This window comes from Urocitellus parryii, chromosome 2, assembly GCF_045843805.1.
Source record: "Urocitellus parryii isolate mUroPar1 chromosome 2, mUroPar1.hap1, whole genome shotgun sequence".
NCBI lineage: Eukaryota > Metazoa > Chordata > Mammalia > Rodentia > Sciuridae > Urocitellus > Urocitellus parryii.
In genome coordinates this window covers 97,053,761-97,068,001 of record NC_135532.1, presented here as the reverse complement: position 1 = coordinate 97,068,001, position 14,241 = coordinate 97,053,761, and the positions used below count along the sequence as shown (strand labels likewise).

Sequence of the window (14,241 nt, the reverse complement as noted above, 5' to 3'; positions counted from 1 at the left end):
TAAAAAAAGCAAAGAATCAGCTCATTTCAGGCCCACTTCTCTTTAGCTCCCTCCGTGGGCTATTTCTCTAGCCTAATCCATATGGAGGATAATATAATAATCAAGCTTCCCTGTATCTTCAGCCATTAATGAAAACATGGCTTTCTCTAGTCAAATCATAGTTTCCCTTATAACCGAGCAAATCCCTTTTCCTGTCTTCTTGCGGCTCTGGTTTCAGACCTCTCCATTTTTCTAGATATTACATAAGCTTTCTAACTAGGTGCTGGTCCCAGATTCCAGTCTTTCTACAAGATAATTAATTTCTGAAATGCTGCCCCCATCCTGTCCTCCCTGCCCTGACCTCCCTGAGCAAACCCCTTCCAGGGTAGGGCGAGTCTCCCCTGCTTCATATCTCTCCTTACATTTTACCCTAAGAAGCGTGATCTTCAAGCTGCCTTCCAGCTCAAACATTCTGAGACTCTATCATAAAGTTGCCTGAGTCTACCTGCTTATCTACCTGCTTATCTCTCCCATCTCCTGCAATAGAGAGGTGGCCGCCCTTTAGGAGGCACCAAAGCCCTTGCTTGAATGGTATTTCCACACTGCTTTGGTGTTTGTCTTCTTGTTAGCATTACCATTAAATTGTAAATTCCTCAAGGGCCAGAATGACACATTTAATCTTCACATCTTTGTGCAGATGCCTACCATTCCCTGGGTAATGGGGAAGTAATCGGGATCAAGATGAGGTTCCTCTAAGAGATCACACACTTAAACAAAATGGGTGTTAAATAAAGACAGAAATACTTACCGCAGAATACATGACAAATTTTTTGTAGTTTTGGGATTGAGTTGCGCTCTTCAGGTGATTCAGAATTTCACCGACCAGGACACCTTAAGGAGATAGATCAATAATGGAGCTGAACCAAACAAGGCTTATATTTTAGTTTTCAAACTTATTCATAAATGGGGATGTTCTCTGATGATTTATCAAGAGAGGCAAAGATCTAACTTTGGTTGAGCCTCAGCTATGTGCTGGGTAGCATAACTTACACACATTTTTTTTTTAAACTGATGTTTCAATCTTGTCCCTCATTTATAGCTAAGAAAGCTGAAGCGTGGCGTCCCATCTGGGAAAGGAGATCTAGACTGGTGCATTCTAGAACTCTCCTGTAATGGGTTCTAAATCTCAGTTTAGGAGGCTGATAACTTGGAAGTTATTTTAGATTTTTTTCTTTCCAGATCTTACAAGATAGTTGTCAGCCAATGACCATCTCTTGAACAGAACTGAAATGACTGCAAGGCATGTACTTCTGTCTTCACCTCCTTTTTTCACTCTCCAACAGTCAGGCTTTATGGGAGGCCTTGGGAGAAAGCAATTCTCCAGATGTGTGCACAGATCATGGGCTGTTTGTGGACCATTTCTTCAGATTATCCTGGGGGTCACTATTGGGGAGCAGCCAGAATCTTTAGCTCTCACTATCTGTCATCAGTAGAGGGGCGCTTTCTGCCCTTCACATCCAAACACCTGACTCTTGTTGCTCCTGAGGTGACGAAAGGCAGGTGCACAGAGCACAGTCTCTATGCTGTTTGCAGATGCTGAAAGATGTGGGGTACCTCCCAGTGCCAGATTCTGCTTGAGGACATGTTGCTTCAGAGACTTCCATGACCAACTCTGTTGGGGAGTCACGAAAGAGACTTCTGTGTCTTGGTTGGTTGCTCTACTGTATATGTGTTCTCCTGGCTTACGAATGACCAATGGTGTGTGTTTGCTTTTGGCAATGAACAGGCATTGACATTAATAAACTATGATCCCAGACTCTGTAGTTTGTTCAGCAAGTTAACCCTGAGCAGCTATTCTGGGTCAGACACTGTGCTAGGTGAATCAGAGCAGTGTTATGAAATACTAGGAAGATATAGGCCTATACACCAATTAGCACAATAAAGGGTTAATCAAGGAGGTAGGTGATGCTGGCATTTACCATGAATGAAAGAAACTGGATGCTGTTTTTCTAACAAGTCTCAATTTCTCTGGAATACTTTAGGGACTTACACTTGATCTTCATGGTACTAAACTCTGTTGCCAAGTTTCTGGAAGTCATGACAATCATCTGCCAAAATTGGCTTGCCCTTTGTCAACCTGTGCCTTTTTGGGCAGGCTGCAGCCTTGGTCACAAGTGTGGTATCAGTTCTTAGTTCTGGGTGATTATCCCCTAGTCCCAGGAGTAACTAGGGGTGACTATCAAATCATCTCTGGGCTCTGGCATGCCAATATTCCATTCTATAGGTGGGATGGCAGAGGCTCAGAAAGGCTCAGTAACTTGCCCAAGAATGTGTGACTTGTAAGCAGAAAGCCTGGGTTTTGAACCCAGTATGTCAAAATTCCTGTTCACATAAAGCAAACATCTAAATTCCCTGTGGCATCCTTTATTAAATTTGCATGAACCAGACAAAACATTATTGATCAGAAAACACAAACTTCACTTCTTTTATTCCTGGGCTACAGAAAAAGTTGGCACATTTTTTTCCTGTAAAAGGTCACATGGTAAATGTTTTAGGCTTTGTGGGCCATTAGATCTGTTGCAACTTTTCAACTCTGCAGCGGTAGCATGAAAACTGCCAGAGACATTGCATAAATGAACAAGTGGCTGCTTCAGTAAAACTCTATTTACAGAAACAGGCAGTGAGCTGGATTTAGCCAACCTCTAGTCTACAGCAAGAGTGGATGTTTGAAAAAAACAGAGTGGGTGTTTGTTCCAAAACTAGTCTTAGGAGTTTTGGGGTGTGTGTATATGTGCACATCACCAGACATTGTCACCTCTGAAATCAATTGGTGGAACAAAAGTTCTGGTCAACGTCAGAAGATACTGGTCACAGTACTGATGTTCTTGTATTCTGTGTCAGCAGGACAATGGATGTTTTCTGTGCATGGTTGTGTTCAGCCGCTGCTTCATCATTCAATAAGCATGACGTTGACAAATCTTTCATGCTTAGTCAGATAGGAACAATAGGGTGGAGCTCTTGTTTTGGAAGAACCACGCAGGAAACAATTTTCTGGCTTATCAGTGGCACTGAACTTCCTCTAGGAAGTAGGGCAGGAGGGTTCCCACAAGTGCCAACCTATATAATCCATGACCAGAGAATACCTGGGGGAAGGACACTTAACAGACAGAGTCTAGTTCGATCCACTTATCAGATGGGGAAACTGACACCCAGAGAGAGGAAGTGGCTTCCCCCAGTATAACCCTCCAGTAGACAAAGAGGGTAAGTGGGGAGGGAGGAGGACAGATGAACAAGTTGCTAGGGTAAACCCCATTTCATATATAATATATATATATATATATATATATATATATATATATATATATATATATATATATATATTCTGCACAGCATTAGATTACTGTTCATTCCTTTCTGGTGTAAATCATTGGGATTTTACTAAACTGTGGATTCTAATTCAACAGTTTTCAAGTGGGGCCTGAGCTTCTGCATTTCCAGCCAGCTGTTAGGTAAGGGAATGTTGCAGGCCAATAGGCTGCACTTGGAGTAGTGAAGGGCCAGATCCTTGAATCCATCATGATGAGGCTGAGGGGAAATAAATCTTGATTCTGGTGCACCAGAAATGAGGCCTGGTGCTTATGTAGCCAGTGAGACCCTCTGTGTCTTTTGTTGTAAAGGATGAGCTTCTTCCTGGGTTCTGCTCCTACACACAGTCTGTACCTTGCCTGGTAATTTTTCTGAATGCTAGGTTTCATCTAAGACTCCTCTCTGGACGTGCTCTTTTCCTCAATGGCTGGGCTTGTTGCTTGTGCCATTCTTAATGTGGAGCAAAGACCTGAACATTTCAGTTGGGTCTGATTCTGTACCATGCTATGGGGACTTTGTCACAGCAGCTTTGCAACATCCTCATGTCATTAGGGACCACTATCCTGCATTATTAGCCCCAACCTCACACTCATTTCACATGAATTTGCTCCTAATCATCCTGGTTTCATGTCTTATTAGCTCTTCTCTTGGTTACAGCTTGTCTCACTCTATATCTAAGGTGCAGCCCTGCTTTTCTAGCTATAATTGACTCCATAACTGACTTCTAGCTCTAATTGTCAGAATCCTCTGCTTCTATGCATTCTCTTGGGATTCTAATGGACCTGTCCTTATCAGGTGAATAGCATTTGGCAGGAATCCTGATGTGATTATACCAGATTCCTCAAAATGTCTAAAATAGGCATGTCCTCACATTAACCACCTCTGAGCCTGACACCCCGTTTGGTGTTTTGGCACGTCCACCTAGCTGCCCTCACAGGCTGCAGCCTCTATCTCTAACCCACCTGGTCCTGGCTTCTTTCCTCTACTCACCTGTCCTCATCACAGGGGCCCAGAAATCCTCCTGCTTGGGTCTACCTTCAGGATGGCAGGGTCATCTGTGCTGGGAAAAGCCAATTCTATCCAAGAAGAGGCATCACTGACAAATAAGTCTCAATACCTTTCAACACCAGTGAAACAATTCAAGCTGTGTCATAAACTTATCAATTGTAATAAATAAAATATATAGATCCTGCAAAATTGGTTCTATTAACTTTTAACCATGTCTTCTAGGTTTCCAGGCACAAGTGATTTTCTTTGGACTCAGATATGAATCCTTGGTTATTTCATCTGGATAGAGAGATCTGGACAGAAAGGACCATTTATTTAGTGTTAGCTCAAAGCTTTCAATTTCCAGATGAGAAAATTAAGGCCCAGAGTGTGTAATATTGATGGTTACAGTAACACAATGTTTGCTGACAGTGTATTATGTACCAGCTGCTGTTTGTTCTAAATCCTTTGAATACATACATTCATGTTAACCCTGTCTATGAAGCAGGTATTATAGTTAATCAGTTTTAAGAGATCTGTCTGAGGTCACTCAGTGGGTCAGTGATAGGACTGTGACTCAGACTCAGACCACAACCACAAATCCAAAACACATCTCATTTTCAAAAATACTTACCTCCCTGGAGTCTACTTTTCTCTTTCTGCTTATGAATTCCAAAAAGGGACAGAATGGATAATTCTGATAGTTCTTTCAACTTAGCCATGGCGTCCTTAGTGGCCCAGGAGGGTAAAGTGAAATTGTGGACAGCCTGTATCAAAGAAAAAGGAAGAAAACATTTGTGCATTTTTTTTTATTAATGACTATCCTCTTTGTTGATTTTTTAAAATCTTCTTTGGCCCCACAAGAACCACTGGGGCCATCCTTTCTTGTCCTACCACTTCTTTTAAAGACTTTATATCACAATAGACAGTTTTTGACTTAACTCTGGATAAACGTGTGATTCATATTTTGCAGAACAAGAATGCAGTAGGGCAAGGATGTGGCTCCTTCCTTTATGCAAGGGTTGGAAATCTTCTATGGATCTGTGGGGGAAGGTATAAGCTTACAGGGTAAGATGGTATTTTCTCTGAAGCTGAATGAGCTGTCTGAGAGGCCTGTTTGGATAGGCAATGTATTTCTCTGGAGCCTTCAATAATAGACACCCACCCCTGGGAACTTGGAAGTTTGTACCTGGGGCACAGTAGAGACTGGGTAGATGTTTGTTAAGCATGAACAAGCTTCAGGCAGTACAGGTAGAGACCTAGTGTCATTATTTATTACCCATTAGAAAAAAAGCTGATTAGGAGTCCCCAAGTTTCAGAGAGAGAGAGAGAGAGAGAGAGAGAGAGAGAGAGAGAGAGAGAGAGACTGATTGATCATGAAAGAGCAGAACAAAGTGACACAGAAGTAAGAAAGAGAGACACGAGAAAGATACCACATAACATGGTCTCCTTATGGAATAGGTCAGATCAAACTGAAGTATGGAGTTAGCCTACTTTAGGCCTTGCGTTTAATCCCCAAAACAAAACCCACCAACAAAAGAACCAAAATAAAACTAGAGTAAGGAACTAAAACGGTGGGTTCTTGTCTCCATTGAAAATGTCTTCGAGGCTAACAAATTTCATTGAAACAGATGCTAATGATAAAGTGAAAATATTGAAAGAGTAGCTTGCAGTTGGGCTAGTGAACTACCAAAGAGGGGGCACATGGTATCATCTGTTACTGAGATGGAACTATAAAAGTAATTGCTGCCCCTAACTCCCCCATGATGAACTCAAAATCAGAAGTGGATGGTCAGGTGAATGGTCAGAACTGCGCCAACTGTGCTGGGAAACAGAAAAACACTCCTTTTGCTAGGATGATGAACATTTTTTTCATATATTTGTTGATTGATTGTATATCATCATCTGAGAAGTGTCTGTTCAGGTCCTTGCAATTAGAGAAATGCAAATCAAAACCACTCTAAGATTCCATCTCACTCTAGTCAGAATGGCAGCTATTATGAAGACAAACAACAATAAGTGTTGGCGAGGATGTGGGGGGGAAAGGTACACTCATACTCTGCTGGTTGGACTGCAAATTGGTACAGCCAATATGGAAAGCGGTATGGAGATTTTTTGGAAAATTGGGAATGGAACCACCATTTGACCCAGCTATTCCTCTCCTCTATACCCAAAGGACTTAAAAACAGCATACTACAGGGACACAGCCACATCAATGTTTATAGCACCACAATTCACAATAGATAAACTGTGGAACCAACCTAGATGCCCTTCAGTGGATGAATTAATTTTAAAAAATGTAGCACATATACACAATGGAATATTGCTCAGCAATAAAAGAGAATAAAATCATGGCATTTGCAGGTAAATGGATGGAGTTAGAGAAGATAATGCCAATGAAGTTAGCCAATTCCCCCTCAAAAAAATGCCGAATGTTTTCTCTGATATAAGATGACTGACTCATAGTGAGGTAGGGAGGGGGAGCATGGGAGGAATAGATGAATTCTAGATAGGGCAGAGGGGTGGGAGGGGAAGGGAGGGGACAAGAGGTTAGCAATGATGGTGGAATGTGATGGACATTATTATCTAAAGTACATGTATGAAGACATGAATTGATGTGAACATACTTTGTATACAATCAGAGACAGGAAAAATAGTGCTCTATATGTGTAATAAGAATTGTAATGCATTATGCTGTCATGTATAAATAAAAAGAGAAAACTACTCCTTTTGGCCAGAAGGTGGAGCCTGGTGAGTGAAAAATACCGGGAACGTTGAAAACCACAGCCCTAGTTTATCTAGCTACAAAATTAATTCAAATGCATCACACAGTAAAGAAATTCTCTCCTGACAAGCCACTTTGGATAGCCTGGCTTACAGTTGGCTTGTGTATTAGAGACGAGGCAAGTTTTCTCCCTTCTTTCTGTGTCACAAACATTTTGTTTTTCATTAAAATGCTTGACGGGATTCCAGCATTCCTCAATGACGGCAAAGTAAATAAGCGTCACTGTACAGAAGAAAAAAATTTTGTTTGCAGTTTTCTAAAGGGCAAAAACCATAAAATAATGCCGAGAAAAGAGAAGTCAGAATTTTCAAGCTAATATAAGAAAAACCTGAAGTTATGTTTCAATATCAAAGGGAGTAACAAGTAAAAATTTGTAAGAAAAAATGCAAGTGTATTCGTCTATTTCAAAATAGGCATAAAGCATAAAACTGGATAGCAAATATATTTATATATAGATATAGATATATTTTTTCTTTTACCTCACAATATAAAGGGTCGTAGACTTTACTCCAAATTCCAAAAAGGTCCTGGCCATGGAATCCTGAAAGTTCTGGCAAGGTTGCTATAAAATCCTGGAACACAAGCAGAGAGAAAATATTTCTACATCAGGGTTTCTCATCTTTGGCATAGTTTGATACTTTGGGTGGTGGGAGTCTCTCCTGCACATTCGTAGGCTGGTTAGCAGTATCCTGACCTCTCCCCACTACATATCAGCAGCACTCCTCATCTTCCAGTGGTGACAGCCCAAAATGTCTCCAGACATTGCCAAGTATTCCCTGTGAGGCAAATCCACTCCCCTGAGAACCTCTGTTCTTCACAGAAGACTGCACCAGTAACACTGGCTATGGTATATGCCAACCAAATAATTTTATACACACTAATTTATTGTTTCTCATTAATACATTAAAATTGCAGACTAATGCTGGCTTTCTGCCACCTGATCCAGGTTTGTGCTGGGATGGAATTGAAGCGCTCTGCTTCAGATTCTCTTTGGAGGTAGGCCAAGTTGCAACTCACATGCAAAGGAATGTGTGAGGTGAGAGTGACAGAAGAAAGTGGATCTCAGGCCAGAGCATCCCAGGAAAGCATGACAGAGGCAAAACTTCATCTCTGGCTGTAACCATAAAATCTGGATGAAATGCAGACATTTCCTTAGGGTCTGTACTATTCTTGGATTGTCATAATGAGACGCATATTCATTGATCTGCTGAAATGAGCGGCAGTTTCTAGGAAGTCTTTTGAAAGACATCATCGATTGAACACATTTTCTAGGAAACCATAATTTGCCAATATTAATTCCAACATATTTCCATAAAATAAATAGAAATGATTGTTAGAGACTCCACTATCACCACTCTAAACGTAAAAGATCCAGGGTCAGATGATTTCAGGGAGGGATTCTACCAAACTTTTTGAGAATAAATGATTCCAATGCTACTTTAACTGTTCTGAAACAAAGAAAAAGAGAGCTTTCAAAAGGCATTTTATGAGTTAGGATAACATCAATACTGACAAAGATTGCCCAGAAAATAAAACTATAATTCAGTGTCACTTGTATTTACAATGCAAAAGACCTAAGTAAGATATTAGCAAAGAATTCAATGTCACATTAAAAGAAAGGAAATATATTTGAGAAATGTAAAGATGGCTCAGTATTAGTAAATCTAGGAATATAATTAATCATAGTAGTTGATTCAAGGGAAAATAACTTGATTATATTTAAAATATTAAACAGATCGTTCAAAAGATTAAACAATCAAAATTGATTTTTAAAAGACACTCAAGAAAATAAGAAAGATGGATGGATACTTGCTTAACATAATAAAAATGTGTCTACTATATTTTGACTCAAAAGTCAGCATACTTAATAGGAGAAAACATCTAAGTTTGTAGTAAGACCAGGATGCCCACTGACAATCCTACCATGTACCTTGATACTGCAAGTACTGATTAGTGCAGGTAGGCAAAAGAAAGAGATTGTAGGTGTAAATATTAGAAAACTAGAGGTAACAGCATACTACAGGGACACAGCCACATCAATGTTTATAGCAGCACAATTCACAATAGCTAAACTGTGGAAGCAACCTAGATGCCCTTCAGTAGATGAATGGATAAAAAGATGTGACATATCTTATATATATACACACACACACACACACACACACACACACACATATACACACAATGGAATATTATTCAGCAATGAAAGAGAATAAAATCATGGCATTTGCAGGTAAATGGATGGAGTTAGAGAAGATAATGCTAAGTGAAGTTAGCCAATCCCCAAAAAACAAATGCTGAATGTTTTCTCTGATATAAGGAGGCTGATTCATAATGGGGTAGGAACAGGGAGCATGGGAAGAATAGACAAACTCTAGATAGGGCAGAGGGATGTGAGGGGAAGGGAGAAAGCATGGGGTTAGAAATGATGGTAGAATATGGTGGACATGATTATCCAAAGTACATGTGTGAAGACATGAATTGGTGTGAATATACTGGGCTCTATATTGTGAAAACAATAGGCTCTATATTGTGTAATAAGAATTGTAATGCATTCTGCTGTCATATATAAATGAAAAATTAATAACCAAAAGAAAACTAGAGGCAAGCCATTGTCATTTTTAGATATTGCCAATTTTATGATAAATTTACCAGAAAGGTGTAAAGCCATATATTAAGAAAATCCTAAAATAATCTTTAAGAACAGGAAGAATTAAGTATCATATTCTTCTTTTTTAATTTTTTTTTTTTTAGTTATAGGTGGACACAATGTCTTTATTTTACTTTATGTGGTGCTGAGGATTGAACCCAGTACCTCACACGTGCTAGGCGAGCGCTCTGCTCTGAGCCTTAATAGTGAGCTGGGTGCTGTGGCACATGCCTCCAATCCCAGCAGCTCGGAAGGCTTAGACTGGAGCATGGTGAGTTCAAAGCCAGCCTCGGCTATCTCGAGTTGCTCAACAACTCAGCGAGACCCTGACTCTAAATAAAATACGAAAGTAGGGCTGAGGATGTGGCTCAGAGTTTGAGTGCCCCTGAGTTTAATCCCCAGTACCAAAAAAAAAAAAAAAAAAAGAAAGACTTAACATTGAAAAGTTGCAAATTCTCCTTAAGTTAACTTATAAATTTAATATTATCTCAGTAAAAACATTAAAAAGTTAAACAAGCTGATTCTAAAGTGCAGAAAGAAATTAAAAATATAGCCATGACAATTGTCAAGAATACAAGTAAAAAATAAATGTTGGCAAGGATATGGGGAGAAGTGTGTACTCCTACATTGCTGGTGGGACTGCAAATTGGTGCAACCACTCAGGAAAGCCGTATAGAGATTTCTAGAAATCGAACCTCCATTTGACCCAGGTATCCCACTCCTCAAAGGATTTAAAATCCGCATACTACAGAGCTGTAGCCACACCCATATTTATAGCAGTGTAATTCACAACAGCCAAGCTATGGAACCAACCTAGGTGCCCTTCAACAAATGAATGAATAAAGAAAATGTGGTATATATACACAATGGAATAGTTCTCAGCCATAAAGAAGAATGACTTTATGGCATTTGCCAATAAATGGATGGAATTGGAGGCTATTGTGCTAAGCGAAGGAAGCCAGTCTCCAAAAGTCAAGGGTTGAATATTCTCTCTAATATGTGGAAGAAGCTAAGCCAAAATAAGGTGTGGAGGGGGGAAGAATAGAAGAAAGATCAGTGGAGTAGACGAAGGGGAATGAAAGGAAGGGAGAAGAGATGAGATGGGGAAAGATAGTGAAAAGAATCTGCCCTAACATTTCTATGTACATATATGAATATATCACAGTGACCCTCACCATGATGCACACACACAAGACACTAATTAAAAATAAAACTATAAGTAAATAGCAGAAAGACCAATGTAGTAGAGGGAAGGGAACGGAAGAAAGGAGGAAGGAAAGAGAAGGGGAAATACTGGGGACTGAACAAATGATAGTTCATGCCTCCATAATTATGTCAAAATAAATTCTATTGTCATGTATGACTAAAAAGAACCAGTAAAAATACAACCATGAAAACTCAGAAAACATAGAACAATGAGGGTGAGCAACACATTATAAAGTCTCAGTAATTAAAACCATGGTTTTTTTTTTTTTTGGCTCATAAGAACAATGGAATAGAATATAAAGTCCAGAAATCGTCCCCATGTATACAGGAATTTCAATATATAATATCTCAGATTAGTGGGAAAACAGAAAACATTCAATAAAAAGGGATGGGGCAATTAGATAATCTAACAGAAAAAAAAAAACCTAGGCAGGATGGATACCTAATACCACTATAAACTGTAAATGGGTGCAATATACAAATGAAGAAATAAAGCTGTAGTGAAATTAGAAGAACGCATTCTAGACTCACTTAATAATTCAGAACCGAGGAAGCCTTTTCAAAATATAACTGAAAACGTAGAAGATACGTACGATAACATGGATACACTTACAATCTACATGGCAGAGACATGAAAAACCAAGTCGGGAGACAAACAACAATAAACACCCGTCATGTCACAGACAGAACTATTAAAATAGAGGAAAAATCCTAAAACTTTGAAGAAAAAAGAAAACCACTATTCCAACAAAAAAATAGTCAAGTGAAAAGAGTAGGAAAGAGTCACATGGCATTTGACTGGATGGAGATGCCTGAGCTGACTCATTGAAGAAGTTCTCTAGCACAGGCTCATGTAATGTGATGAGGGTGAGCTTCCTTGTCTTGCTCCTCATTGCAGACAGGATGTGTCCAGTGGCTCCATTTTTCCCTCATCAGATTGGCACACATTGCCAAAGTGGCCTGCACACTGTCGGCAAGGTCCTGGACATACAGGCTGTCTCATGCCATTCTGCTGGGAGTGGAAATCGGTCCAATCTCTTCAGAGGAAAATTTGATAATATTTCAAAGTAAGTCAGAATTTCTACTTCTGAGATATTATCCCGTGGATATTGTTATGAAATTATTTAGATGCCCAAGGTGTTCACACAGAGTGGAGATGACCCCCGATTCCATCAATAGGAAAGGATTAAAATAAATGCTGGTATATCCATAGATTCAGACACTGCACACTTGTAAACAAAACAAAACCAAAACAAAAAAAAGAAAGAATGAAAAGAATAAGGATATTTTAATGTGCAGATATAAGGTATTTCCAAGATATTTTATTCATTGAAAAAATAAGAACAAAAAAACCAAAGTGCCCAGCCCTATGAATAGTACATACTTTTTGTGGAATCAAAGGAGAAACTACCAGAATATACATGTATTAGTTGGTATAAGCATAAAAACCTGAAAGACTACATTAGAAAAGAATGCTTTTGATTATTGGAGGGGTTATTAGAGACTTTCCACTGTATTCCTTTGGAAGATTATTTTTAAAATACAAAGCATTCCATCTTCTACCTTATGTGCCATCCCGAAATGGGGGTGACCTTCATAAAACAAAAAAAGACCTGTCCCTTGTGTAGGAAGACAGGCCCCAGTCACTTGGCCTCAGAAAGCACATGATTTTAGACTTCAGTTAGTCTCATCCAGCTACTCATGTGCACCTGGTTCCTGCCAGGGACACGGGTACAGGATTTGGCTTTTCTACTGATTGTGGCTCCCACATAGGGAAGGGGATCAGGTAGAGATGATTTTCCTCATTAAATATTCTAACCCATTGCTGTCACCAGCCACCCACAGACACATTCATCCCACCCTTTAAAAAAGCCAAAACTTTATTAAATAATCCCACTGTAAACCTTGTAAGGATGAAGCCTCTTCTGGAATTCCTCAGATTTCAAAGTCTCACGTTCAAGTTCTTGAAAACGAGGGCAGTTCCTGGAAGGCAGGTGGAGCAACTGAGAACAAAAGAAGGAGCATAAAGACCTTGATTGGCCAGAAGCACCTTGCCAAGGGAGCTGCGCCATTATTTTAAGCCTTGTTTGCTCAAAGGCAACCTTAATAAATTAAGATTCAAATATGCTAGACGTGCGCTCAATGCTAAAATAGGAGAAAACAAAACAAGTGGTCTGAAGGTCTGAAAACCACAGCATCTGTACCCAGATCAAAAAAAAAAAAAAAACCTTTATGATGATTTTTTTTTCTTCCATGAACTTGCCTAAATCGGAATGTGCTGTTTGTAAATATTCACACTTGCTGTGAATTACTGTTATCTTGCTTCTTCCTCCTCCCCTTTCATTTCTAGCACTAGGTGCCCATTGGTTATATACCCTTCTCCCCCAGGAATATGGAAAATAAATTAGAGGTCGGGAAAGAATCTTAAGAGATCAACTAACCATTCATTGACTTCGTTCGGTTCTTGCAAATTTGCAGTCTGTTAAAATAAGGGTATATATTAAATGTATGGGAAAATATAATTTAAAGCCTATTAGGAGGACAAAATGATCATCCTAAAATGAGTTTACATCTGATGATCTCTTGGGGGTTTTAACTATGCTCTACAGGTGGGTGACACCCAAGTTCATTTTGTTGCTCTTGCTTTTCTGTATTTGTCCTGTACTTCTGGACAACACTATTTGTATATTTCTCCTTGACTGTTGAAGACCTCTAAGGTAACATGTACAGAGCCAAAGTGGACTTCCTCACTTTAAGCCATTTCTTCTTGATAATCTCTCCACTTTTGCCAATGGCAAAATTTACAACCCGGCTTCATAGACTAATCATTTTGGGGGGGTCTATTTTCAAAATAGATCTAAAATAGGCCCTTAACCTTTAAACCACTTTTGGTTTGTCGGCTTTCAAAATATGCCCAACAGACTCCTCTCCTTATCTTCATTGTCCCCTACCAGTCCCTGCCACTGTCATCTGTGTTTCAAATACCGTGAATGCCTCCTATTTGGCCAATCAAAATCCTTTTCTTTTGCTTTCACAATTCATTCTTCACACACTAGCTACACTATTGCTTTTTATTTTTATCTTTTAAAGCATTCATCAGATCAGGTTATTTCGTGGTTCCCAACCTTCCTTAACTTTTCATTTGACCTGGAATAAAATCCACACTCAGCCTGGCTTCAAAAAGTCTACAGGAAGGTGGCCCCTAATAAACACTCTGCCATCCTCTCCCATCCAGAACACTGTGGGCCTTCTTGCTGTCTCTAAACAC

General features: G+C 39.5%; 1 protein-coding gene across 1 annotated transcript in view; it reads right to left on the bottom strand.

Moving 5' to 3' along the window:
- Acp3 (acid phosphatase 3) overlaps window positions 1-14,241 on the bottom strand; it is a 50,395-nt gene that overhangs the window by 16,100 nt on the left and 20,054 nt on the right. The window contains exons 6-9 of the mRNA XM_026383929.1: window positions 12,878-12,976; window positions 7,597-7,689; window positions 4,967-5,099; window positions 788-870 (exon numbers count right to left, since the gene is read on the bottom strand). Coding sequence (XP_026239714.1) covers window positions 788-870; window positions 4,967-5,099; window positions 7,597-7,689; window positions 12,878-12,976 — 408 coding nt within the window. The remainder of the gene's footprint in view (window positions 1-787; window positions 871-4,966; window positions 5,100-7,596; window positions 7,690-12,877; window positions 12,977-14,241) is intronic.